The sequence below is a fragment of the Aquarana catesbeiana genome, linkage group LG03 (genome assembly GCF_042186555.1).
Source record: "Aquarana catesbeiana isolate 2022-GZ linkage group LG03, ASM4218655v1, whole genome shotgun sequence".
Classification (NCBI taxonomy): domain Eukaryota; kingdom Metazoa; phylum Chordata; class Amphibia; order Anura; family Ranidae; genus Aquarana; species Aquarana catesbeiana.
In genome coordinates this window covers 441,109,564-441,137,105 of record NC_133326.1, presented here as the reverse complement: position 1 = coordinate 441,137,105, position 27,542 = coordinate 441,109,564, and the positions used below count along the sequence as shown (strand labels likewise).

The window sequence follows — 27,542 nt, the reverse complement described above, 5'->3', positions numbered from 1 at the left end:
ATTGAAGGAAGGCCATGATGTGGCCGAAGGCATGCTTGCAGGGCTCAAAATGTCTAGCCTCACACCAAGCAATATCAGATTTCCAGGACCTGTGGTTAATCTTCCTCAAGAAGAACTGCTGCTGTACCCCAGCCAATGCAGACAAAAATTCCTCCTTGGTCACACTGGGAGGAAGGTGCCCTGGAGGTGGCAGAAGTACCTGATCGATTAAAGTAGTCAGAGCAGCAAGGGACACATTGACTTCCAGGTGATATGTTAGAGGTGAGGGGCTACGTCCACAGTCCTCCTTACCTAATTGAGGTATTTTGGGAACTTTTCCCCCTGCATCCCATCCTGCCATCTTTGAGACAATGGCCTGCTGACTTGTCACATGACCTTTGCTGAATACAGCGGTCTCAGCCAGTGTGCCAGTTAACCTAGGAGACATCCCCCCCTAAGACACTCAGTGCCCCACCACCCCCACAAGGAAGGTGTAAGTAGGTACTTGAGTGGCCCTTTTAAAAAACAAAACACTGCGACCGCATGCAAGGTCCTCACTCTTTCGTTGCACCGCCCCGTTGCTGCTGAAAGCGCAATCTGCCATTGTGACACATAACACAGACATTATCAGTACAGCGATCTGTAAAGGTGTCAACACAATGTTTGTGAAATTGAAGGAAATGCTGGAGAGACTTACCTCTGTGCCAAATCCTGAGCCACCGGGCAGTTATGTAGAGGTTGGGTGGCCCGGGAAGATCCCCAAAAAGTGCAGAAAAAAGTAAATAAAAAATAGTGGCGGGGAACAACACAGTATCAAGTGCCACACAGTCAGGATACACACAAAAATAAAATAAAAAAAAACACGGTCACCATCAGCGATGGGGAAGATTTCAACACCAGGCCTGATGGGGGAAACCTGTAATAGGGTCACCAGCAGGCCTACCATAGGGGCACTCATCAGTTTGGCTGCAGGGCCCCCATGAGGGTTCAGCCTTCGGCCTTCAAAGACTTGATCCTCCAATTGGAGTTCACTGCCCTGGACCGGTATAGCACCCTACCGGAAAACAGCAAGATAGATAGATATAGATAGATAGTGCCCCTGGAAGATGTCATCTTTGACGAAACGGCGCAGGGAGGAGCGGCGTGCTGACATCACCACATACCGCGCAAGGCCCTGAAGCAACGGGCAGCAATCGGTAGCCGGCTGGCTCGTGTTTTATATACCTGCTTTTTATATACGGCAAAAGTGCAATACTTTATAATTTTTAATAAACACAATTTTTAAACGAGTTACGCTATGGAAACCTTTATGTTCTTTCATGGGGAATGAGCGTACATCTGCTGTACAGAGGATACTCCGCTTAGAGATTCCAGTGACATCTAGCCATTGAAGTTCTAAGATCCAGGGCTGGGGATAAGAGCCACAGGCACTTACGATCTCCTTAAACAAGAGATCTTAAAAGCTGGTAAGCGGCAGTAATATCACAGGTGGAGGAAACTTCCTATTGCACTCTATCACATCTCCCTTGGTGTTTTGGTCGCATGTCACTACTATTTAGAGTGCTGAAATATCACCACTGGGAAGATCACTATGAACTGTATATTCAGTGGGGCTTCTATTTAATAGCCCACTGGAGGGGACTCAACCTGTTTGAGAAGTTTTTAATTTTCACTTTGTTTTTTCATTATTTAAATTATTTTCCGCACATTTCACTTGTGATTGCATTTAAATATTTATGTAATAGTGTGACGTATGGAGCTTTCACATCTACATCCGTTTAGATGAATACTCCTTTTTTTATCACTATTTATATAGCGCAGCTTTTTTTCTTACGTTGTATTTAGTGTGTGTGTGTGTCTCACGTTATAGTTGCAGCTTGTTTTCCATTATGTATGATTTATTTGGATAGCGCAGTAAAATTACCTTTTTTCTATCTATCTGATAGATAGATATATTTGCATAGGGTTCCGTCCATAAACACAGGGTCTGGTGTCGAGCAGCAACATTACAAGCTGTTACCGCATTGTGTCCTCCCCTACATCCGGTGCGGGGTCCGGGTATTATTCCTCCAAGTGATGATAGCTGTGGGAAGGGATCCTGATAAAACCTCTTCTGATTCCTATTGGAACCTTTGAGGATTAGGAAAAAATCATGCAGAGAGCTGCACAGCAGTGACCAGCACCTTCAGACACTGGCAAGAAATCTGAAGTCCTGCATACTGGGTAATGCCTAGGAGGGGACTGTTTATTATTTTTTTTTTGCAGTGTTCAACTGTAGGTGGCAGCATAACCCTGTTCATAAGGAAGAAGATGCTCTGTGTCTTGTGATGTACAGTGGGGACGAAAAGTATTCAGACCCCCTTACATTTTTCACTATTTGTTATATTGCAGCCATTTGCTAAAATCATTTAATTCATTTTTTTCCCTCATTAATGTACACACAGCACCCCATAGTGACAGAAAAACACAGAATTGTTGACATTTTTGCAGATTTATTAAAAAAGAAAAGCTGAAATATCACATGATCCTAAGTATTCAGACCCTTTGCTGTGACACTCATATTTAACTCAGGTGCTGTCCATTTCTTATGATCATCCTTGAGCTGGTTCTACACCTTCATTTGAGTCCAGCTGTGTTTGATTATACTGATTGGACTTGATTAGGAAAGCCACACACCTGTCTATATAAGACCTTACAGCACACAGTGCATGTCAGAGCAAATGAGAATCATGAGGTCAAAGGAACTGCCTGAAGAGCTCAGACAGAATAGTGGCAAGGCACAGATCTGGCTAAGGTTACAAAAACATTTCTGCTGCACTTAAGGTTCCTAAGAGCACAGTGGCCTCCATAATCCTTAAATGGAAGACGTTTGGGACGACCAGAATCCTTCCTAGAGATGGCCGTACGGCCAAACTGAGCTATCGGGGGCGAAGAGCCTTGGTGAGAGAGGTAAAGAAGAACCCAAAGATCACTGTGGCTGAGCTCCAGAGATGCAGTCGGGAGAAAGTTGTAGAAAGTCAACCATCACTGCAGCCCTCCACCAGTCGGGGCTTTATGGCAGAGTGGCCCGACGGAATCCTCTCCTCAGTGCAAGACACATGAAAGCCCGCATGGAGTTTGCTAAAAAAAAAAAAAAAAAAAACACCTGAAGGACTCCAAGATGATGAGAAATAAGATTCTTTGGTCTGATGAGACCAAGATAGAACTTTTTGGCCTTAATTCTAAGCGTTATGTGTGGAGAAAACCAGGCACTGCTCATCACCTGTCCAATACAGTCCCAACAGTGAAGCATGGTGGTGGCAGCATCATGCTGTGGGGGTGTTTTTCAGCTGCAGGGACAGGACGACTGGTTGCAATCTGTGGCGGTCGGATTCTCGTCAGGGGCGATCAAAGGTGAGGGGGAGGCCACTCATTCGTGCCCCCCCCTCGCGATCGCTCTTGGCGAATGAAATGCTTCCTCGGCTTCTGTATAGTAAACAGAAGCGGAGGAAGTGATGTCATCTCTCCTCGGCTCTGTATTTTCCGTTCCGGCGCCGAGGAGAGAAGACATTGATGTGAGTGCACAACACACACACACAGTAGAACACGCCAGGCATACTGTACACCGCCCAATCACCCCCCCCCCCCCCCCCCGTCACACTGACACCAAGCAGTTTTTTTTTTTTCTGATTACTGCATTGGTGTCAGTTTGTGACAGTTAGTGTGGTAGGGCAGGTTAGTGTTAGGCCCAGTTTAGGTCTAGGGTACCCCCCTAACCCCCTCCCCCCTAATAAAGTTTTAACCCCTTGATTACCCCCCGTCGCCAGTGTCACTAAGCGATCGTTTTTCTGATCGCTGTATTAGTTTCACTGGTAACGCTAGTTAGGGAGGTAAATATATAGGTTTGCCGTCAGCGTTTTATAGCGTCAGGGACCCCCATATACTACATAATAAAGGTTTTAACCCCTTGATTGCCCCCTCGTTAACCCTTTCACCAGTGATCACTGTATAACTGTTACGGGTGACGCTGGTTAGTTAGTTTATTCTTTATAGTGTCAGGGCACCCGCCGTTTATTACCGAATAAAGGTTTAGCCCCCTGATATAAGTTAGGTTTTAGGGGTCAGATAGGGTCTGCGTTGCCCCAGGCAGCGTCAGGTTAGTGGCAGTAGCACTAACACCCACGCACGCAGCATACACCTCCCTTAGTGGTATAGTATCTGAACGGATCAATATCTGATCCGATCAGATCTATACTAGCGTCCCCAGCAGTTTAGGGTTCCCAAAAACGCAGTGTTAGCGGGATCAGCCCATATACCTGCTATCACCTGCATTTTGCCCCTCCGCCCAGCCCAGCCCACCCAAGTGCAGTATCGGTCGATCACTGTCACTTACAAAACACTAAAGGCATAACTGCAACGTTCGCAGAGTCAGGCCCGATCCCTGCGATCACTAACAGGTTTTTGGTAGCGTTTTGGTGAACTGGCAAGCACCAGCGGCATAGTACACCCCGGTTGTAGTCAAACCAGCACTGCAGTAACACTTGGTGACGTGGCGAGTCCCATAAGTGCCGTTCAAGCTGGTGAGGTGGCAAGCACAAGTAGTGTCCCGCTGCCACCAAGAAGACGACAAACACAGGCCCGTCGTGCCCATAATGCCCATCCTGCTGCATTCGCCAATCCTAATTGGGAACCCACCACTTCTGCAGCACCCGTACTTCCCCCATTCACATCCCCAACCAAACACAGTTGGCTGCATGAGAGGCATTTTCTTTATGTCCTCCCGAGTACCCCTACCCAACGAACACCCCCAAAAAAGATGTCGTATCTGCAGCAAGCATGGATATAGACGTGACACCCGCTATTATTGTCCCTCCTGTCCTGACAATCCTGGTCTTTGCATTAGTGAATGTTTTGAACGCTACCATACACTAGTTGAGTATTAGCGTACAGCATTGCACAGACTAGGCGCACTTTCACAGGGTCTCCCAAGATGCCATCGCATTTTGAGAGACCCGAACCTGGAACCGGTTACAGTTACAAAAGTTAGTTACAAAAAAAAGTGTAAAAAAATAAATATAAAAAAAAAAAAAAAAAGTTGTTGTTTTATTGTTCTCTCTCTATTGTTCTGCTCTTTTTTACTGTATTCTATTCTGCAATGTTTTATTGTTATTATGTTTTATCATGTTTGCTTTTCAGGTATGCAATTTTTTATACTTTACTGTTTACTGTGTTTTATTGTTAACCATTTTTTTGTCTTCAGGTACGCCATTCAACTGCAGCGCGGATTTATTTATCTTGACAGCAACAGCGTTTGCTCCCACGATATATAAAGCCATGACTCCAGCAGAGGTGATATATGCCTAAGCATGGGGGCAGCAGGGGCAGAGGAGCGATTTGCTCCTACCTTTTGCGGGAGGATGCCCCCATGCTTCGGCATATATAAACGGTGCATGTATGCCCATCATTAGAAGTGGGTGGATGAAGGGAAGTATTCTAATGGTGGGCATACCCACTGATCAATCTCTTTTTTCGTTCAGCCCACAGGCTGCATGAAAAAAAAAAAAAAAAAAAAAGAAGATTACAATATATGCCCAACAAGGACCAGCAACGTACTGGTATGTTGCTGGACTTTGAGTGGTTATACCAGAATGATGCCTGCAGGTTTAGGTATCATCTTGGTATCATTCTTTTCAGCCAGCGGTCGGCTTTCATGTAAAAGCAATCCTAGCGGTTAATTAGCCTCTAGACTGCTTTTACAAGCAGTTGGAGGGAATGCCCCCTGCCCCCCCCCCCCCCACCGTCTTCCATGTTTTTCTCTGGCTCTCCTGTCCCAACAGGGAACCTGAGAATGCAGCCGGTGATTCAGCCAGCTGACCATAGAGGTGATCAGAGACCAGAGTGGCTCCAAACATCTCTATGGCCTAAGAAACCGGAAGCTGCGAGCATTTCATGTACATGTACTCGGCCTAAAATCATCTTTTTTATTTCATCAAACATTTGGGCAATATAGTGCGTTTTAGTGCATTAAAATTTTAAAAAAGTGTGTTTTTTCCCCAAAAAATGCGTTTGAAAAAGCGCTGCGCAAATACTGTGTGGAAAAAAAATCTGTAGGGCATTTGCTTTAAAAAATATATAATGTTTGGGGGTTCAAAGTAATTTTCTTGCAAAAAAAAATTATTTTTTCATGTAAACAAAGTGTCAAAAGGGCTTTGTCTTCAAGTGGTTAGAAGAGTGGGTGATGTGTGACATAAGCTTCTAAATTTTGTGCATAAAATGCCAGGACAGTTCAAAACCCCCCCAAATGACCCCATTTTGGAAAGTAGACACCCCAAGCTATTTGCTGAGAGGGCATGTCGAGTCCGTGGAATATTTTATATTGCGACACAAGTTGCGGGAAAAAGACAATTTTTTTTTTTTGCACAAAGTTGTCACTAAATGATATATTGCTCAAACATGCCATGGGAATATGTGACATTACACCCCAAAATACATTCTGTTGCTTCTCATGAGTATGGGGATACCACACGTGAGACTTTTTGGGAGCCTAGCCGCGTACGGGACCCCGAAAACCAAGCACCGCCTTCAGGCTTTCTAAGTGCGTAAATTTTTGATTTCACTCTTCACTGCCTATCACTGTTTCGGAGGCCATGGCACAACCCCCCCCCCCCCCCAAATGACCCCATTTTGAAAAGTAGACACCCCAAGCTATTTGCTGAGAGGTATAGTGAGTATTTTGCAGACCTCACTTTTTGTCACAGTTTTGAAAATTGAAAAAAAAAAAAAAAAATATTTTTTTTTCTTGTCTTTCTTAATTTTCAAAAACAAATGAGAGCTGCAAAATACTCACCATGCCTCTCAGCAAATAGCTTGGGGTGTCTACTTTTCAAAATGGGGTCATTTGGGGGGGGGGGGGTTGTGCCATCTGGGCATTCCATGGCCTTCGAAACTGTGATAGGCAGTGAAGAGTGAAATCAAAAATTTACGCCCTTAGTAATCCTGAAGGCGGTGATTGGTTTTCGGAGCCCCGTACGCGGCTAGGCTCCCAAAAAGTCCCACACATGTGGTATCCCCATACTCAGGAGAAGCAGCTAAATGTATTTTGGGGTGCAATTCCACATATGCCCATGGCCTGCGTGAGCAATATATCATTTAGTGACAACTTTGTGCAAAAAAAAAAAAAAGTTATCACTTTCCCGCAACTTGTGTCAAAATATAAAATATTCCATGGACTTAACATGCCTCTCAGCAAATAGCTTGGGGTGTCTACTTTCCAAAATGGGGTCATTTGGGGGGGGGGGGTTGTGCAATCGGGGCATTTTATGGCCTTCAAAACTGTGATAGGCAGTGAGTAAAATCAAAAATTTACGCCCTTAGAAATCCTGAAGGCGGTGATTGGTTTTCGGGGCCCCGTACGCAGCTAGGCTCCCAAAAAGCCCCACACATGTGGTATCCCCATACTCAGGAAAAGCAGCTGAATGTATTTTGGGGTGCAATTCCACATATGCCCATGGCCTGTGTGAGCAATATATCATTTAGTGACAACTTTTTGTAATTTTTTTTTTTTTTTTTTTTTTACATTATTCAATCACTTGGGACAAAAATATTAATATTCAATGGGCTCAACATGCCTCTCAGCAATTTCCTTGGGGTGTCTACTTTCCAAAATGGGGTCATTTGGGGGGGTTTTGTACTGCCCTGCCATTTTAGTACCTCAAGAAATGACATAGGCAGTCATAAATTAAAGGCTGTGTATAAATTCCAGAAAATGTACCCTAGTTTGTAGGCGCTATAACTTTTGCGCAAACCGATAAATATACACTTAGACATTTTTTTTTACCAAAGACATGTGGCCGAATACATTTTGGCCTAAATGTATGACTAAAATTGAGCTTATTGGATTTTTTTTATAACAAAAAGTAGAAAATATTTTTTTTCCCAAATTTTCGGTCTTTTTCCGTTTATAGCGCAAAAAATAAAAAAACGGCTGGGGTGATCAAATACCATCAATAGAAAGCTCTATTTGTGGGAATAAAAGGACGCAAATTTCGTTTGGGTACAGCATTGCATGGCCGCGCAATTAGCATAAAAAACCTATAAACCATGCGCTTACTCCAAAAAAGTCATAGATGTAAGCAGCTAACACAACAAATAGAAAATTTGTAATAAATCATATATAACCAAGTGTAGCGCTAAAAAATGAGAAAGAAAATATTGCTATACCACATATAATAGCAAAATGAATTGTGAAAAGATAGTGTTTTGTATACTTTGTGAACATTCATACATATAGAACACTTATGTTATAAAGCCTTAGGGTCACCAAAAGTGATAACAGGATGTAAAAATGGCAATAAAGTCCAAAACTGAATGTGCAGATACGGTGAACATAAATTTTGCAATGGTGATAAATTCCAAAACATATACTCGTGAGAGATTTCTGTATGTAATCCAACATGTGCTGACAGACCCTTGTGCGAAACCGCCACCTAGGATGACTGGAGGCTTACCAGAAAGTTGGGACCCACCTAGCATACGCTATATGGGTCAAACAGGCTTGGATTGCTCACTGGCAATGAAGGTAGGGAACCAAGGGCTGGTGAATGGTGAAGTTGTAACGTTGCTATCCCAAAGAGGTCTTCTTCATATGGAAGCTCGGACACCAACGGACATTACCCACATGTAATGAAGAAGGGGCTCATAGCGTAATTCCGTAAACCATAAAAAATTTATTAAAAGGAAAAACACTTACATTTCAGAATAAAAAGCGCTTGCAAGTAAAATGGCGGCAGTGGAGTCCTCCCGACGAAGTCTTGTATGACGAAACGCGTCGGGAGGACTCCACTGCCGCCATTTTACTTGCAAGCGCTTTTTATTCTGAAATGTAAGTGTTTTTCCTTTTAATAAATTTTTCGCACAAGGGTCTGTCAGCACATGTTGGATTACATACAGAAATCTCTCACGAGTATATGTTTTGGAATTTATCACCATTGCAAAATTTATGTTCACCGTATCTGCACATTCAGTTTTGGACTTTATTGCCATTTTTACATCCTGTTATCACTTTTGGTGACCCTAAGGCTTTATAACATAAGTGTTCTATATGTATGAATGTTCACAAAGTATACAAAACACTATCTTTTCACAATTCATTTTGCTATTATATGTGGTATAGCAATATTTTCTTTCTCATTTTTTAGCGCTACACTTGGTTATACATGGCCGCGCAATTAGCAGTTAAATCGACGCAGTGCCAAATTGTAAAAAGTGCTCTGGTCAGGAAAGGGGTAAATTCTTCTGGGGCTGAAGTGGTTAATAAATCTGCAAAAATGTCAACAATTCTGTGTTTTTCTGTCAATATGGGGTGCTGTGTGTACATTAATGAGGAAAAAAAATGAACTTAAATGATTTTAGCAAATGGCTGCAATATATCAGAGTGAAAAATTTAAGGGGGTCTGAAATCTCTGTCCCCACTGTACATTAAAGATTGAAAACAAATCCAAATAAAAAGATAAGACTAACAATAACCAAAAAAATTCATAGCATACACTTACTACTAAACACTACATAAAAACAAGGGTCCCAGGTTATGAGAATAGCTTATAGGAGAGAAGTTTACCTTCTGTGGTCATTTTGGCAAGTTCTGGAACTTCCACATAAAAGTTCTTCCTGTAAGGTTCATATTCTATCTTTCCATGATCCACAGGCTCTAGCAGCTTGCGCTGCTTAGTCTGAAAGCCAGTCAGAGCAGTTTGAAGATCAACCTCTTCTTCTTCTGAAGAATACTATAAAAAGGAAAGCATTTTAGTGCATCTTATGCACAGATTTCAGGTGTTAAGTTACATTCCACTTACTGAATAGCCACCCGCTTGCAAATTCGCAACTTTCAGAGAAAAAAAGTCAACGCCACTCATAAGCAAACATGTCTAAAGAAGCATCAGACCTCCTTATCCCAACCAGACTATTAGGGAAAGTTAGAAAATTAAACCAGAATGCTACTTGTTTCTATGGACATTGGAATTACTTTAACACATGCTGGAAGCTCAAGATATTCAATGTTAGCAGAGCAGACTAAAAATTATGAAGACCCTGAAAAAATTAGGGTCTCATTCCAAAAAGGAGACACTGCCACAATACTCTGAGAACCAAGGGATGGAATATCGCCGATGGCTCGGTTCTCACAGCTCCCCAAATGGAGAGCTGCTGACTGTCAATCAGCACCTCTCCGCTCTGCTCCACCACGTTTACTGGAGTGCTAAGTTGTGGAGGGGTGGGGAGTGGCTGTCTCAGGCTCTTAGGGACTTGCTGAGAAGGCTGAGACGGGTGTCAGTCCAGGCACCTGGACTGATTCATGTGATGTCAGCAGAAAGAGGACTTCAGTCCACTCTCTGCTGAAAAGGGGTCACAGGAGTGCAAAATGTTTTGCGCTCCTGTGACCCATAGGAGAAGCCCAACCAAATGAGCTTAGGCTAGACTTCTTTAAAAAAAAACTCTGCCAGTCAAAAGGAAGCTTTGTATTCCTTCCTGGAATTCAAAGCTCCATGTGAAAGGCTGAGCGCTGCTCAGCCCAACTCTATTTTGTTCCAGGAGTGGGGCAGAAAATTCTTGTCCCGCTGTCAGAACACATTCTGTACACTTTATGTAGCAGAGGCTACATACAGCCATGGAAACCTTTAGACCCCTTTCACACTGAAGGCGTTTTTCGGGTGCTAAAAATAGCCTGTAAAGCGCCTGAAAAATGCCTGCCCTGCAGCCCCAGTGTAAAGCCTGAGTGCTTTACACTGGAGGGGTGTGCTTGCAGGACATTAGTAAAAAGCTCTGCAAGCAGCATCTTTGGAGTGCCCATTGAAATGAATGGGCACTGCTGCCGAAGCGCCTGCAAAGCGCAGCGGCGCTACACATGCACATCTGGCCATTTCTTCGGCTGCTAGCGGGGGTTAAAAGGGCCCCACTAGCGGCCAAAAAACACGGCTAAAACAATGGTAAAGCGCCACTAAAACTAGCAGCGCTTTACCGCTAACACGGTCAGCTGGCAGTGTGAAAAGGGGTCTTAGTGATATAATGATTTTGTTTGGACAAGCTTGGCCAAACAATCTATTTAAATGAAACATGTAGATCAGCTTTAACAAAATGTATTCGAGCTTCAGTATAACAGATCTAAATTAAAGTCTTGTTCGCACCATCTTTACTGAGCTGCGTTGATCTGCACAGATCAAGGAAGGTTAATGCTAGGGCACATAAACTACTAAAAAGGACAGTGCCTGCCCCTGGCTGCCTCTACACAACATACATTAGCCTGGCTGGTCTGAATGAAGTCTAAAGCTTAAATGACAGTCTCTAAAACCGGCCATAGACTGTTCAAATCTCGGCCGGTTTAGCGGGAATGACCAACTTGGGTACAATCACCGATTATTGCTAGCAGCTGCTATAGCCTCTAGCAATCACTGTCTTCTCCCAGCAGGGACAGCAGACAATTGCTTGGCAAGGGGGATGCCCCTGTCAGCACTGTGTGCTGATGGGGGAAATCATGCAAATTTCTTTCCTGCAACCAAGAAATTTGCACCGTCTAAGGCCTGCCTAAGAGTCATTGAAAGACACCCCTCCATAATCCCAAGATTTCAAACACATTTACATTCAAAAGTCTGTCATGACAGCATACAAGCAATCATACAAAACCATGAATGAGAATTGACTCTCTAAACACTTGAAACTCATTTACTTCCATGGCATCTTGATCATTTTCCATGAGTTCTCCTTTTTTTTTTGTTGTTTCAGCAGAAGCCTTTTTCGTGGTCATCACAGTTACAACAACCTTTGTGACATTTTGGCCACTTTTCTGTGGAAGAAATAAAAAATTAACAATACATAAAAAAAACCCCACCAACAAAAAAAAAAAAAAAAAAAACACACTTAAATAATCTTAAAGGCCAACTCCAGCTTTAACATGTTACATGTGTACTTAGGGTGCAACAAAAAACATGTTGCTAAGCAACCCTCCCACCCCTTCAAAGTGGCACCCCCATGACAACATGCAGAGGTTTTTATCCCCCACTGCAGCTGTCAAATTTTAAAATGGCGTGGCTGTGTGAAGCTTTACAGTGGATCATTGAATCACAGGCGCCAAGCTTTACAGGCTCCTGTGAAAAAAATAAAAAAATAAAAAAAATAAAAATAATATATGAATGTACATTTTTTTTCCCTGCAAAAATTTGAATCTATCATTTTTTTATTTTAGGGCATGTTTCAAATGGTCGCTTTTCCAATATTGTGTAGCATTAAAGAATTCTGATGTGACTGTAGGAAACTCTGGCTATACCTGAGCTTACCAACAAGAGTTCACAGTGCTGATAGGGAAAATTCCATTAAAAGGGTACATATAGTGTTTATTAAAGAAAATGTAAAATATTTTTGCAGAATTTGTGGACTATTATTTTAACCACAGAGCCAACACATCTGTACACTGCCTATGGATCAGAGAAATTTTTACAGTTCTGCTATGGGCCCACTAATTGAAAAATAACATTACATGAAGCGGAACTTTACCCATAACAGTTTTACAAAAATGAATGTTCTTTAACAAAAGAATACACATTTAACAATAATTATGCTATCAAAATTGGTTTGTTCTATAAACTGCCTCCAGCATTGCTCCAGTTTCTTTTTGCCCAATGCCACCATTTTGTTTAAAGTGATTCTAAAAAGACAGAAGTTTTTTTCATCTTAATGCATTCTTTGTATTAAGATAAAAAACCTGTGTACAGCAGCCCCCTTAATACTTACCTGAACCCCATCATGATCCAGCGCTGTGCACAAGTGCCTCAGACATCTGGGACTCTCCCTCCCGATTGGCTGAGACACAGCAGCGGCGCCATTGGCTCCTGCGCCTGTCAAAGTCAGTTAGCCAATGAGGAGAGAGAGGGGGTGGGGCCAAACCATGGCACAGTGTCTGAATGGAGACACAGAGCTGCAGCTCGGGTGCCCCCATAGCAAGCTGCTTGCTGTGGGGGCACTCAATGGGAGGGAGGGGCCAGGAGTGCCAGCGAGGGACCTAAGAGGAGGATCCAGGCTGCCCTGTGCAAAACCACTGCACAGGGCAGGAAAGTATAACATGTTTGTTATTTAAAAAAAAAAAAAAAAAAAAAATTTAGTATCAGTTTAAGCTCAGAGCAGTAATTTCCTTACTGAGAACTCTGCCCCTCTACCTGGCCTTAAAAACTATATGGCACTTTCTGTAACTAAAATGTGTGAGAATCAGGGATAAGTCACTAACCCCAGTAAGTTTAACTCTGTATCTCCCTGGCAGAGTTAGTCTTGCCACCAAGTTGTCTCGTCACCTCTTCTGCATTTTTCACCCTCAATCTGTCCTTCCTCAGCACAGTGTCTCATTCCTTGTTGCTTCCCCCCTCCTCAACAGCAGTGAATCTTAAAGCGGTCAGCAAATCGGCCTCTAGTGACACTCCCTCACTGCACTAATTATCGACATAGTGCCGAGAATACAGGACAGCAGAGGCTGTGCAGAGTAGCATGAGAAAATGCCTTACTTTATTTTAGGAAGTATAGGAACTAATGTTAAGGTTTTACATAGCTATCCCTGCAAAAGGGGCCAGCATGAAGTTAGATAAATATTAGGACTTCATTTTCTGACTAAAGTTCCACTTTAAACATAAAAACACATTTAATTTTTTTCTGCACTTTTCCCCCCTTCCTGCCAAAGCCAATTTTCAGCTTTCAGCACTGTCGCACTTTGAATGACAATTGCACGGTCATGGTACACTGTACCCAAACAAATTTATCATCATTATGTTACCACAAATAGAGCTTTATTTTGGTGGTATTTGATCACTTATGGGGTCTTTATTTTTTGCTAAATAAAAAAAGACCGCAAATTTTGAAAACAAAAAAAAAAAGTTTGTTAAAAAAAAGTTGCAAATAAGTAAGTTGTCTCCTTCACTGATGAGGCTGCACTGACAAGCACTAATGAGGTGGCACTGATGGACACTCATAGGTGGCACTGAAAGGCTGCACTGATGGATACTTATGGGTGGCGCTGATAGATGGCACTGATGGGCATCACTGATATGGAGGCACTGGCATCCCCATACCAGGTGGTCATCAGTGGTGGGCATCCTTGGGGTGGGGGGAGGGCTGTGCTGATAATCAGCACAGACACCACCCCCCCCCACACACACACACACACACACACACACACACACGTCAGGAGAGCCGCCGATCGGCTCTCCTCTACTCGGGTTTGTCAGACGCGAGTGAGGAAAAGCCAATACACAGATTTTCCTGTTTACATCGTGATCAGCTTTGATTGGACACAGCTGATCACGTGGTAAAGAGCCTCCGTCAGAGGCTCTTTACCCAGATCGGAGGCGCGGTGTGTCAGACTGACACACAGCACCACCGATCGCCACGCGCCCCCAACGGCGTGTTATCCTGATCACATCATATGATGTCGGGTCATGAGAACACAACCACTCTGCGCATGTCATATTGTTATATGGTGGGCAGGAAGTGGTTAGTGATACTGCTTTACAAAAATGGGATTTCCATGTTACCTATGAAATACTTTTCTTGGAGTACATCATGGAATACAGAGCATCTTTATATACATGACTATAGAGTTATACTACCACATTCAGGTGATTAGAAACTGAAAAAAAAAAAAAAAGAACCAGAAAAGAAAGAAGAGAGAGGGCTCTCTGTATCCTAAGATATACTGCAAGAATAGGAATTTATAGGTAAACCAGAAATGTCCACTAAGCCATTTCGTTGTAGGGTCCTAGAATGAAACTGGGTAACGGGCACTAATGCAAAGGAGGCTACCATCTTTCCCAGAACACCCATGCAAAAGTGAATTGAGGGAAGAGTCTTGAGTAAGTCTACCTGAGCCCTCAGAGTAAGACATTTGTCCAGAGGAAGGATCACTTTCACCTGGACAGTATGCAGGGTCAGACCTAAACATTCCAACTTCTGGGTTCAGACTAAAGCAGACTTCTGTAAATTCAGAACCTCTTCCACCGTGTAAGGCACTATTGGTCTCTAGCAGGGAAGCTGACTGCTCTTTCAGAAGTAAGTCATCCCTGTATTCTATAACAGGGCTACACTGGGTACACAGGAGCTCCAGAACCGGAGCCTTAACAATGGTGAACACTGAGAGCTGTGGACAGGCCAAAATAGTATGGCTGCAAACTAAAAGTGGTTGTCCATCCAGTGCAGACACCTGCAATTGAAAGATCGGATTCATGCAGGTAAGCATTTTTAATATACACTGATGCCAGGAAATCTCCATACTGGAAAGGCCACCACTAACCACTCTGATTCCATCTGAAATATCTGAAACTTAAGTCTTAAGATACAAGATAGGGTTCCCCCACCAGGGAGCCCGGGACTGAAGCCAGCCTGGAACCAGAATGACCCTGATCATCTCTATTGTCTAAATAACAAGAAGTGATGAGTATTTTGTCTTTTAAAAAGTTCCCGACTTTGGACTTGTTTGATGATGATCTGAAAAGTGAATGGACTGACAGATTAACAGCATGTTCATTTGATCTAATGAAAATGTGTCTTCTAAATCCAGAGACTTGGATAAATGACAAGATGTCTCAACATTACAGAAAGAAACTGCAGGTTTACAAGAGTCTGGGCTTTTTGGAGCTGGATGTGCGTTTGAAAAACAAATTGAATAAAATTGGAAAATTATGTTATCACTGGAAAGAAGGAGAAAATGCTGAGAGATCGTATTGACTACGAGTCTAACAATGTTTACATATGGAAGAAACCTGTCTATTTAACCACATGCCGACTGGCTCACGCCGATATAGGTGAGCCGAATGGCGCGCTGTGCAAAACGATGTACCCGTACCTCACTTGCGCCCCGTGGGGATCGGATTCGTTGCAGAATCAGTCTTCAGGTCCAGGCCAATGATTTCTGGCCTGGACTTGCTGATTGGTTCTGACCAATGAAATGCCTCCTCTGCCTGTGAATTGTAAACACAGGCAGGGGAAGTGATGTCACCTCCCCTTGTGGAATCCTTTTCGGTTCCGGAGAGAGGACATCCAAACTTGAGTTGCACCAACACTACACTTACAAAGTACATGAAGGCACACATTTCACCCCCCCCCCCCCGATCCCCCCCGGTTAACCCCTTCACTGTGTCACCAATTGCAGTTTTCAGATTTATCACTGCATTGGTGTCACTTGTGACACTAATCAGCATTAGGGCAGCTAGTAATAGGCCCAGGTAGCTTTAGGGTACCCCTCTAATGAAGGTTTAACCCCTTGATCACTCAAGTTAACCCTTCTACCCCATCACCAGTGTCACTAGTAGATCTATTTTCTGATTGCCGTATTAATGTCAAGGGTGACGCTAGTTAGCCAGGTTTTTATAGCGTCAAGGTACCCCCCATATATTACCTAATAAAGGTTGTAACCCCCTGATTGCCCCCTAGTTAACGCCTTCACCCCCTGATCACCATTTTCGTGTCACAGGTGACACTGGTTCGCTTTTTATAGCATCAGGGTACCCACCGTATATTACCTAATGAAGGTTTAACACACTGATCACCCGGCAGGTGACATCAGTTAGGTTTTAGCGTCAGGGTCAGCGTCAGATTAGTGCCAGAAGCGTTAACACCCATGCACGCACCATACACCTCCATTACTAGTATAGTGTCTGAACGGATCAATATCTTTGATCTGATCAGATCTATACTAGCGTCCCTAGTAGTTTAGGGCTCCCAAAAACGCGTTAGCGGGTTCAGCCCAGATACCTACTAGTACCTGCATTTAGCCCCCCTGCCCAGCCCACCCAAGTGCAATATCAATCATTGTCACTTACAAAACACAACACACATAACTGCAGCATCCGCAGAGTCACGCCTGATCCCTGCAAACGCCAACAGTTTTTTTGGTAGCGATTGAAGCAGTCGCTGACAATCAGGTGCTCTTTTTGCCTGTGAGTCTTACTAGTTGTGCCTATAAATTTAGAGGCCAAAATGTCCAACCAGAGGTACACTAGTGAAGAGGCCTACACGTTGTTAAGCATGACAGATGAGAGCGAAGGAGAAGACGCCTCACTGGCAGATTCAGGCTCAGTATACGAACCAGTAGACAGCAACGGCACCCTGACAGATAGCAGGGACCACTACTCCATAGTCAGAGCTAAGGTCGGGCGTACCATCCCAGTTTTTCTGTCGTTGAGGTGCAAGAACCGCAGATCTCTCGCATAGAGCAGAGAGCCAGTACTAGTGCCGCTCATCCTTCTGGTGAACCGGCAAGCACCAGTGGCCTAGTACACCCTGGTCGTACATCCAGCACTGCAGTATCACGTGGAGAGTCCCATAAGTACAGTTCAAGCTGGTGCGGTGGCTAGCACAAGTAGTGTCCCGCAGCCACCAAGAAGACAAAAACAGGCCCGTCGAGCCCATAGTGCCCTTCCTGCAGAATATGCCAACCCCGATTGGGAGCCCACCACTTCTGCAGCACCTGTACTTCCTCCCATTCACTAGCCAACCGGGAATTCAGGTTTTTTACGTCACTAGATCTTTATTCCCTGTTTTTTCACTGAAGATCTCTCTCTACAGATCTAATGTGGACCAAAGCAATTTGTATGCTGGTCAATTCATTGCCGCTAATCCCCAGTTGACCCTTGCAAGAGATTGGAAAACTATTACGGTTTCCGAATTTAAGACCTTTTTGAGCCTATCCCTCATGGGCATACATAAAAAGTGAGTTGTGGTCCTATTGGTCCACTGACCCAATTCACCATATGCCCATGTTCTCTGCTTCAATGACCAGGGCTAGATACAAGCAGATCTTGTGGTTCATGCATTTTAATGACAATGATTTCTGTCGTCTTCGGGGTGACCCTGGATACGATCGGCTCCACATAATTTGGCCCATCGTAAACCACTTAGACCAAGTTTGCAGCCTTGTCTATTCCTGATCAAGTTGTCTGCGTCAAATCCCTGATTAAAATTTCTGCCCGCTTGTCTTCCAAACAGTAGCTCCCCTGCAAACGTGTCAGATACAGGGTCAAGTTGTATAAGCTCTGTGACAGGGCAACAGGTTATACAAAGTTTTATGTTTTACGAGGGAAGAGATAGTCACGTAGAGCCCGAGAACTGCCCAGACTACATAGGGAGCACTGGCAAGATTGTTTGGGACTTGGTGTCACCCTTATTCGGAAAGGGGTACCACTTGTACGTGGATAATTATTACACGAGAGTGACACTTTTTAGGCACTTGTTTGATTATGGAATTGGCGCATGTGGCACCTTGCGATCTAAATCGCTGGCTTCCCGTAATGTCTTGTAGAACCCCGACTTAGAAGGGGGAGAGAGCCTGCTTGAAGTATAATAATTTGTTCTTAGTGAAGTGTGTGTGGGGGGGGGGGGGGATAATCGGAATGTTTTCGTTCTGTCCTCCCTTCATGCAGATACGTTTCCAACAGCGACTGGTGTTGTGGAGAAACCCCTCTGCGTCCACAAATACAACCTTAACATGGGGGGGGGGAGGAGGAGGAAGGAGGAAGGGAGGAAGGGAGGGAGGTAGAGGAGGAGGAGGAGGAGGAGGAGGAGTCTGTATACTTATTTCAATTGGCTCTACTGAGCGCTTATGTGCTATACAAAGCGTCAGGACGAACCGGATCCTTAAATTCCAGGAAGAGAGCATCACAGCCCTTCTTTTCCAGACAGTGCTGTGGCCCAACTTCCCAATGCAAATGCAGTGACCTGGCTTCATGTGAGGCATTTTCCGTATATGTCCTCCCTTGTACTCCACCCCAAAGATAATGTCGTGTCTGTGGAAAACGCAGATATAGACATGACACCCTTCTGTCCTGGCCAACCTGGTCTCTGCATCAGTGAATGTTTCCAATGCTACCAAACACTAGTGGAGTATTAGTGCAGGGTACAGCATGGCACAGGCTAGGGTACACTTTCACAGGGTCTCCAAAGATGCCATTGCATTTTGAGAGACCCGAACCTGGAACCGTTACAGTTCTCTCTGCTGTTCTGCTCTGTTTTAGTGTATTTTTTAACTGCAATGTTTTATTGTTACTATGTTTTATCATGTTTGCTTTTCAGGTATGTAATCCTTTTTTACTGTGTTTTATTGTTAACTATTATTTTCTTTTCAGGTACACCATTCAGCTGCATACCCATCGATAAATCTTCTTATGTTCAGCCCACAGACTGCATGAAAAAAAAAAAAAAAAACAGAACATTACAATATATGCCCAACAAGGACCAGCAATGTGCTGGTATGTTGCTGGAATTTGAGTGGTTATACCAGACTGATGCCTGTAGGTTTAGGTATCATCTATCTTGGTATCGTTCTTTTCAGCCAGTGGTTGGCTTTCAGGTAAAAGCAATCCTAGTGGCTAATTAGCCGCTAGACTGCTTTTACAAGCAGTGGGAGGGAACATCCCCCTACCCCCCTCCCGCCATCTTCCACGGTTTTCTCTGGCTCTCCTGTTCCACCGGGGAACCTGAGAATGCAGCCGGTGGTTCCGCCAGCTAACCATAGAGCTGATCGAAGACTAGGATGGCTGCAATCATATCTATGACCAGAAGCTACGAGCATGTCATGACTTCGGTTTCGCCGGTTATAAACAGCACCATTGGGAAATTAGAAAAGCATCTCATGCAACAAAATGCAACAAAGTATCCCGCTTACAATACGCCAAACAGCACAGAGACAAGCCTCAAACCTTCTGGCACAAAGTCATTTGGAGCGATGAGACCAAAATTGAGCTTTTTGGCCACAACCATAAACGCAACATTTGGAGAGGAGTCAACAAGGCCTATGATGAAAGGTACACCATTCCTACTGTGAAACAGAGGTGGATCGCTGATGTTTTGGGGATGTGCGAGCTACAAAGGCACAGGGAATCTGGTCAAAATTGATGGCAAGATGAATGCAGTATGTTATCAAAAAATACTGGAGGAAGATTTGCATTCATCAGCCAGGAAGCTGCGCATGGGACGTATTTGGACATTCCAACAAGACAATGATCCAAAACACAAGGCCAAGTCGACCTGTCATTGGCTACAGCAGAATAAATTGAAGGTTCTGGAGTGGCCATCTCAGTCTCCTGACCTCAATATCATTGAGCCACTCTGGGGAGATCTCAAAACTTGCAGTTCATGCAAGACAGCCCAAGAATATACAGGAACTGGAGGCTTTTTGCCAAGAGGAATGGGCAGCTTTACCATCTGAGAAGATAAAGAGCCTCATCCACAAATACCACAAAAGACTTCAAGCTATCATGATGTTATAGGGGGCAACACGCGGTATTAAGAACTGGGGTATGTAAACCTTTGATCAGGGTCAGTTGGCTAGTTTCTGCTGTCATTATGATTTAAAAAGAGTAAACACAGTTGATTGATAATAAATGGCTTCAGCCAAACACTAATCATGAGTGAAAGAAAAGTTTTTGTGTTTTCATAAGCCCCTGGTAGAGTGCGCTTTGACGTGAAAAGGTGGAATCTTACCCCTTAAATCATAAGCCTGTGGATTTTGACGCTGCCTGTCCTTTAAGACCTTCTGGCAGTATAAATAAGAAATCAGTCTTCCGGAACTGAGCAGTCGTCTTCAAATTGCCCTTGATCGCTCCCACCGCATCAAGATAATGTAGTGACTTCTCTTCCCTGGAATATGGTTTTGGAAAAAATAATGGCAGGACAATATCTTGGTTCAGGTGAAAAACTGAGACCACTTTTGGCAGAAAACCTGGACGAGGGAGCAACACCTTTCTGTCCTCGTGAATAATCAAGTATGGCTCTTTACAAGAAAGAGCAGCCAATTCCGAAACCCTCCTTGCTGAGGATATAGCAACCAAGAACACCAACTTCCTTGTCAGAAGGACTAAGGGAATATGCTGTATCGGTTTAAATGGCTGCTTTTGTAACACTGACAAAACTAAGTTCAAGTCCCAAGGGTTCAAAGGAGGTCTGACTGGCGGATTAAGCTGCATCACCCCTTGCATAAAACCCCAGACTAAAGAATGTGATGCAAGCGGTCTTTGAAATAAGACCGAAAAAGCTGAGACCTGGCCCTTAATAGTACTCAAGGCCAACTTCATCTCTAACCCTAATTGTAGAAAGGCAAGAATTCTGCCTATGATATACAGTGGGGACGAAAAGTATTCAGAACACCTTAAGTTTTTCACTGTTTGTTATATTGCAGCCATTTGCTAAAATCATTTAAGTTCATTTTTATTCCTTAATGTACACACAGCACCCCATATTGACAGAATTTTTGACATTTTTGCAGATTTATTAAAAAAGAAAAACTGAAATATCACATGGCCCTAAGTATTCAGACCCTTTGCAGTGACACTCATATTTAACTCAGGTGCTGTCCATTTCTTCTGATCATCCTTGAGCTGGTTCTACACCTTCGAGTCCAGCTGTGTTTGATTATACTGATTGGACTTGATTAGGAAAGCCACACATCTGTCTATATAAGACCTTACAGCTCACAGTGCATGTCGGAGCAAATGAGAATCATGAGGTCAAAGGAACTGCCTGAAGAGCTCAGAGACAGAATTGTGGCAAGGCACAGATCTGGCCAAGGTTACAAAAACATTTTTGCTGCACTTAAGGTTCCTAAGAGCACAGTGGCCTCCATAATCCTTAAATGGAAGACTTTTGGGACGACAGAACCCTTTCCTAGAGCTGGCCGTCCGGCCAAACTGAGCTATTGGGGGAGAAGAGCCTTGGTGAGAGTGGTAAAGAAGAACCCAAAAGATCACTGTGGCTGAGCTCCAGAGATGCAGTCGGGAGATGGTAGAAAGTTGTAGAAAGTCAACCATCACTGCAGCCCTCCACCAGTCGGGGCCTTATGGCAGAGTGGCTCGACGGAAGCCTCGCCTCAGTGCAAGACACATGAAAGCCCGCATGGAGTTTGCTAAAAAAAACAAACACCTGAAGGACTCCAAGATGGTGCGAAATAAGATTCTCTGGTCTGATGAGACCAAGCTAGAAATTTTTGGCCTTAATTCTAAGCGGTATGCGTGGAGAAAACCAGTCACTGCTCATCACCTGTACAATACAGTCCCAACAGTGAAGCATGGTGGTGGCAGCATCATGCTGTGGGGGTGTTTTTCAGCTTCAGGGACAGAACGACTGGTTGCAATCGAGGGAAAGATGAATGCGGCCAAGTACAGGGATATCCTGGACGAAATCCTTCTCCAGAGTGCTCAGGACCTGAGACTGGGCCAAAGGTTTACCTTCCAACAAGACAATGACCCCAAGCACACAGCTAAAATAACAAAGGAGTGGCTTCACAACAACTCCGTGACTGTTCTTGAATGGCCCAGACAGAGCCCTGACTTAAATCCAATTGAGCATCTCTGGAAAGACCCAAAAATGGCTGTCCACCAACGTTTACCATCTAACCTGACAGAACTGGAGAGGATCTGCAAGGAGGAATGGCAGAGGATCCCCAAATCCAGGTGTGAAAAACTTGTTGCATTTTTCCCAAAAAGACTCATGTATTAGATCAAAAGGGTGCTTCTACTAAATACTGAAGCAAAGGGTCTGAATACTTAGGACCATGTGATATTTCAGGGTTTTTTTTTTTTTTTTTTTTTTTTTTAATAAATCTGCAAAAATGTCAACAATTCTGTGTTTTTCTGTCAATATGGGGTGCTGTGTGTACATTGAGAAAAAAAAATGAACTTAAATGATTTTAGCAAATGGCTGCAATATAACAAAGAGTGAAAAATGTAAGGGGGTCTGAATACATTCCGTCCCCACTTTACTTCCGAGGATGCCAACCCATGGACTCGCACCAGGAAACATGAGACCTCCAGACTCTATAATATATAGTTCTGGAAGCTGGCTTCCTTGCATTAATCAAGGTAGAGATAACTGATCTTCAGAGTGTGGGTTTCAATAGCCAAGCCATTAAATTTAGAGTTCGTAAGGTAGGATGGAATATCGGCCCCTGTGAGAGTAGGTCTGGCCGTAGTGGAAGGGACCATGGATACTCCACCGCCATCTTTACAATTTCTGCATACCTGGACCTTCTGGGTCATGCTGGAGCTACCAGGATTACCAGCTGTCTTTCCAGCTTGATCCTGCAAAGAAGTTGTGGCAGCAACTGAATAGGGGGAAATGCATAAAATCAGTGAGAACTGATCCCACGGGGTCACCAACGCATCTGTTCCGCATGCGAGTGGATCCCTCATCCTGGACACAAAGTTGACCAACTTCATGTTGAACCTGGATGCCAGAAGATCTATGTCTGTAGTCCCCCATTTCTCGCACACAGCCCGAAAAATGTCGGGGTGAAGAGACCATTCCCCCGGGAGCAACTTCTGGCGGCTCAAGAAGTCCGCCTGCCAATTCGCTACTCCCAGAATGAAAACTGCTGATAGGCACGGAACATTACTTTCTGCCCAAATTAGGATATGGTTCAGCTCCCTCTGTTCTGCGAGATTCCTGGTGCCCCCTTGGTGATTGATGTAAACCACAGCTGTGGCATTGTCAGATTGGATCCTGACAGGACAACCCCGTAGCCTGAATGTCCAGGCCTTTAGAGCCAGACCCGCTGCCCGGATCTCTAGGATGTTGATGGGCAAGGTCCTTTCGATTCTTGACCACTGTCCCTGGACAGTTGTCTTTTCTAGCACTGCTCCCCAGCCTGAAAGGCTGGCATCTGTCGTTACCACCTTCCAGATAACTGGTCTGAAGGATTTTCCTTTCAGCAGATTCTGGGTTAGCAACCAACTGAAGCTTTGGGACACCCTTAGGGACAGCCGCATTGGCAAGTTTAAAGCTTGAATCAGTTTGTTCCAAGCACACAGAATACTGTTTAGCAACAGTCTGGAATGGAACTGGGCATAGGGAACCGCTTCGAATGAAGCCACCATCTTTCCTAACAACCGCATGCAAAGGCAAATGGAGGGATCTCCTTTCGACCTGACCAACTGCACCAGCTCTCTTATGGAGTTGATCTTTGCCTGAGGCAAGAACACCTTTTTCTGAGCTGTGTCTATGATTAGACCCAAGTACTGCAGCCTTTTTAGCGGTTTTAAGGAAAACTTCCCTAGGTTTAGATTCCAACCTAGACTTTCCAGGTTACTGGTTGTAATGTGCACGCTTTGCTCCAAACGAGCCACCGACTGGTCTATTAGCAATAGATCGTCTAGGTACGCCAAGACTGTTATGCCCTGTGCCCTTAACCTGGCTAGAGGTGGGGCCAGAAGTTTTGTAAACGCCTGGGTTGCTGTAGCTAGCCCAAAGGGCAAGGCTACAAAATGAAAATGATAATGTTCTATCTCGAACCGCAGAAACCTTTGGTGAGCGGGAAATATAGGGACATGCAGATGTGCATCCCTGATGTCAATAGAGGCCAGAAGTTCTCCTCCTTGTAGGATAGAAACCACTGACCTGATCGACCCCATGCGAAAGGAGCGGAACCTTCAGGAACTGATTTAGATTCTTTAGATCTAGAAAGGCATCTGACATCACCATTCAGTTTTGGTACCGTAAAGAGATTTGAATAAAATCCCAAACCTTGCTCTTCTGTGGGGATTTGTATGATCACCTCCTGAGCCAGTAATCGGTCTAGTGCCCGAAACAGAGATTTCCTTTTCCCTGGATCTTTGGGAACGTTTGACCACAGAAAACGAGACAGTGGAAACCCCCGAAATTCTAGTTTGTACCCTAGAGATGACCCATCTGTCCTGAATTTCCTCCTGCCGACTGAGATCTTCCCTCCCACCCTTGTGAGGGGGGGCGCCCCTTCATAATGAGGCTTTAGAACTCTGTTTTGCAAGTTTCCGGCCCCAGGACTTCTTTTGTGCCTGGGCCTGACCCTGAGGCTTTCCTCTAGCCTCTGATGGCAGAAGCCGTCACCACTGCCTAGAGGCGGATGCCCCTGGCGCAGGAGAAAGTGTTTAAATGAAGGGCGTTTATTCCTTCTCTTAAATGGCAAGAGAGTACTTTTCCCACTTGAAATCTTTTGGAAGTATTTTTCCACATCATCCTCAAACAGCCGATCCCCATGAAAAGGAAACCCAGTCAGGAGCTTTTTGCATGGTGTTTCGGCTGACCAATTTTTTAACCACAGGATCCTACGCATGTGTACTAGCGCAAGCGCAAGGCGTCGGGATGCCTGGTGAATAGAATCTTTAATAGCGTCTATGGCAAAACATAATGCTCTTGGTAGTTCGGCCAAATCCCGGGCTTGCTGTACAGGAACCTCTTTTAAGGGCCTGTCTAAACTGATCCTTTAGGGACTGACAGATGCCTATTGCAGCGACTGCAGGCTGAGTAACCGCCCCTGCCAAATAAAAAGAGGCTTTTAACAAGAATTCCAACCTCTTATCTGTTGGATCCATTTGGGCTTTGTCTACTGGACAAGTTAGACTTTTATTCACACTGAAAAATCGCAGCGTAAACTGCTGGTACATTCCATCTTTTGGTGACTTTCTCCTCCATGGGATAGAGAACTGAGATTTTCTTTGGAGGGAGAAAGTGCTTATCTGGGTGATCCCATTCAGCAAAAATAAGCTGTTCTAATAATGCATGGACAGGAAACACATGCAAAGGCTGTGAAGGTTTTAAGGAACCCAAAGGGGAAACTGAACTTTCAGCTGACTCCGGGGTAGCTTGAAAGTGGAACGAACCATCTCCGTAAGAGATCGCACCAGCAATTTTTCAGATTGCGATGCTGAAAGGGGAAGTACTGTAGCTTATGGCTACTGTGGGGACTAATAAAAATACCAACATGGGGGGGGGGGGGGGGGGAGTACAAACTGCTATCATATCTCCCAGCCCCTTCATTCCCCCAGGGGGGAGAAGAACATGCTGCAATCTTTGTTCAAGATTAGGAATCCCCCCCTGGCTGCTGAGATCACACACACATGCTGTTTAGCTGACACTCTGAGCTGACTGAAAAGCAACGTACAAAGTTATGTGCATTAACTCCCTCTAGTGGAGACTTTAAGACCCCTTTCACACCGAGGGCGTTTTGCAGGTGCTATAGCATTAAAAATAGCGCCTGCAATCCGCCCTCAAACAGTTGCTCCATTGTTTCCAGTGTGAAAGCCCGAGGGCTTTCACACCAGAGCGGTGCACTGGCAGGATGTCAGGAAAAGTCCTGCCAGCAGCTTCTTTGTAGCGGTGAAGGAGCGGTGTGTTTACCGCTCCTCCACCGCTGCTCCCTATTGAAATCAATGAGGCAGCGCTGGGAAACCACAGGCAAAATGCCGCTATTGCGGCGCATTGCGGGCGGTTTTAACCCGTTCTCGTCCGCTAGCGGGGGTAAAAGCGCCCGCTAGCGGTCGAAATGCGCCGCAAATCCGACAGTTAAACGCTGCTAAAAATAGCGGTCTTTTACCGCGGACGCTATAGGCGGCTCAGTGTGAAAGGGGTCTAAGGCATGACATTTTACTAATGGAAGAAAAAAAAAAAAAAAAAAAAAACATAGGTGGACTTTTTACAGTTCCTAGGCTTCTACCCTTAGCTTATCCTCGGTGCAGGATACTGCTGTGACAGAGAGATCCCAACTTCACCCATCATGGCGGGCTGTGTTAGCAGACCTTCAAGGACCAGGTCCCTTTTAATCAGGGTTCCACTCCCTTGGACCTGTATTAGCACCCCACCAGGAAAATCTTTAGCGAATGTAAGCATGACCAAAAAGCCCTGGGTCCCGGGGTCCAGCCCTGCAAGGAAAGGCGTTACAGGCAAAGCCTCGTGCTTCGTATACAAGGCCCGGGTACCATCCACCTTGGACTCAGTGGCACTTTCAATGGATCTGGTCTATGGAGGATGTTTAAATCCAGCAAGGATGCCTCCAGCAGAGCTCTTGAGAGCACATCTTCACTCGTGACCAACACCTTAGACACTGCCAAAAAAACTGAGGTACTCCTGGTAGGAGGAGGGGCTATATATAGGGAATGAACTTCCTGTATTGGGTATACCAGTGTCCATCACCTGAAGGTGCCTATATAACCACAGTGATCACTATGGTGCTCGGTGTCCCATGATGTACGATAAAGAAATACAATATAAAATTATATATATATATATATATATATATATATATATATATTCACTTTTTTGGACTTTATTTTAATGTGCTGTCCATTTATAACAGAGTATTCACATTTTTTATTGTTGTTCATTTACTTTTTAGCACTACACACTTTTTCTTAACATAATGTACTAGTATGCACTGTAGACTAGTACATTATAACAGACTTACCTACAAACGGAGCACTCAAGCAATGCGCTGTCAGGGCTCTCCCCGGGGCTTCCTTCCGCATCTTCTGCCGATTTATTTGCCGGCCCGATGTGATGTCACTCCCGCACATTGGCGTGGGAGTCACATCGCTGCGGCATGCAGAGCGGGCTGTAAATGTGTTCTGAGCTGCACATTTGCAGCTCAGATCACAATAACCGCTGACAGGCAAGGGGGGCATGTATGACAGAACAGACCTCCAAGGTCGCTTCTGTTGTAAAAAGCCTGCCATCGGACTTGTACATTGCTGACTTTTTAAAGCAATTTTTAAAGACTGCATAAATGAGTACAGATCCCTGCAATAAAACAAACTATAAAC

General features: G+C 44.4%; 1 protein-coding gene across 1 annotated transcript in view; it reads right to left on the bottom strand.

The window, feature by feature from the left end:
• The window catches only part of DDX46 (DEAD-box helicase 46), a 380,459-nt gene that overhangs the window by 294,967 nt on the left and 57,950 nt on the right, over window positions 1–27,542 (bottom strand). The window contains exons 7-8 of the mRNA XM_073620805.1: window positions 11,675–11,791; window positions 9,575–9,740 (exon numbers count right to left, since the gene is read on the bottom strand). Of these exons, the coding sequence (XP_073476906.1) occupies window positions 9,575–9,740; window positions 11,675–11,791 (283 nt within the window). The remainder of the gene's footprint in view (window positions 1–9,574; window positions 9,741–11,674; window positions 11,792–27,542) is intronic.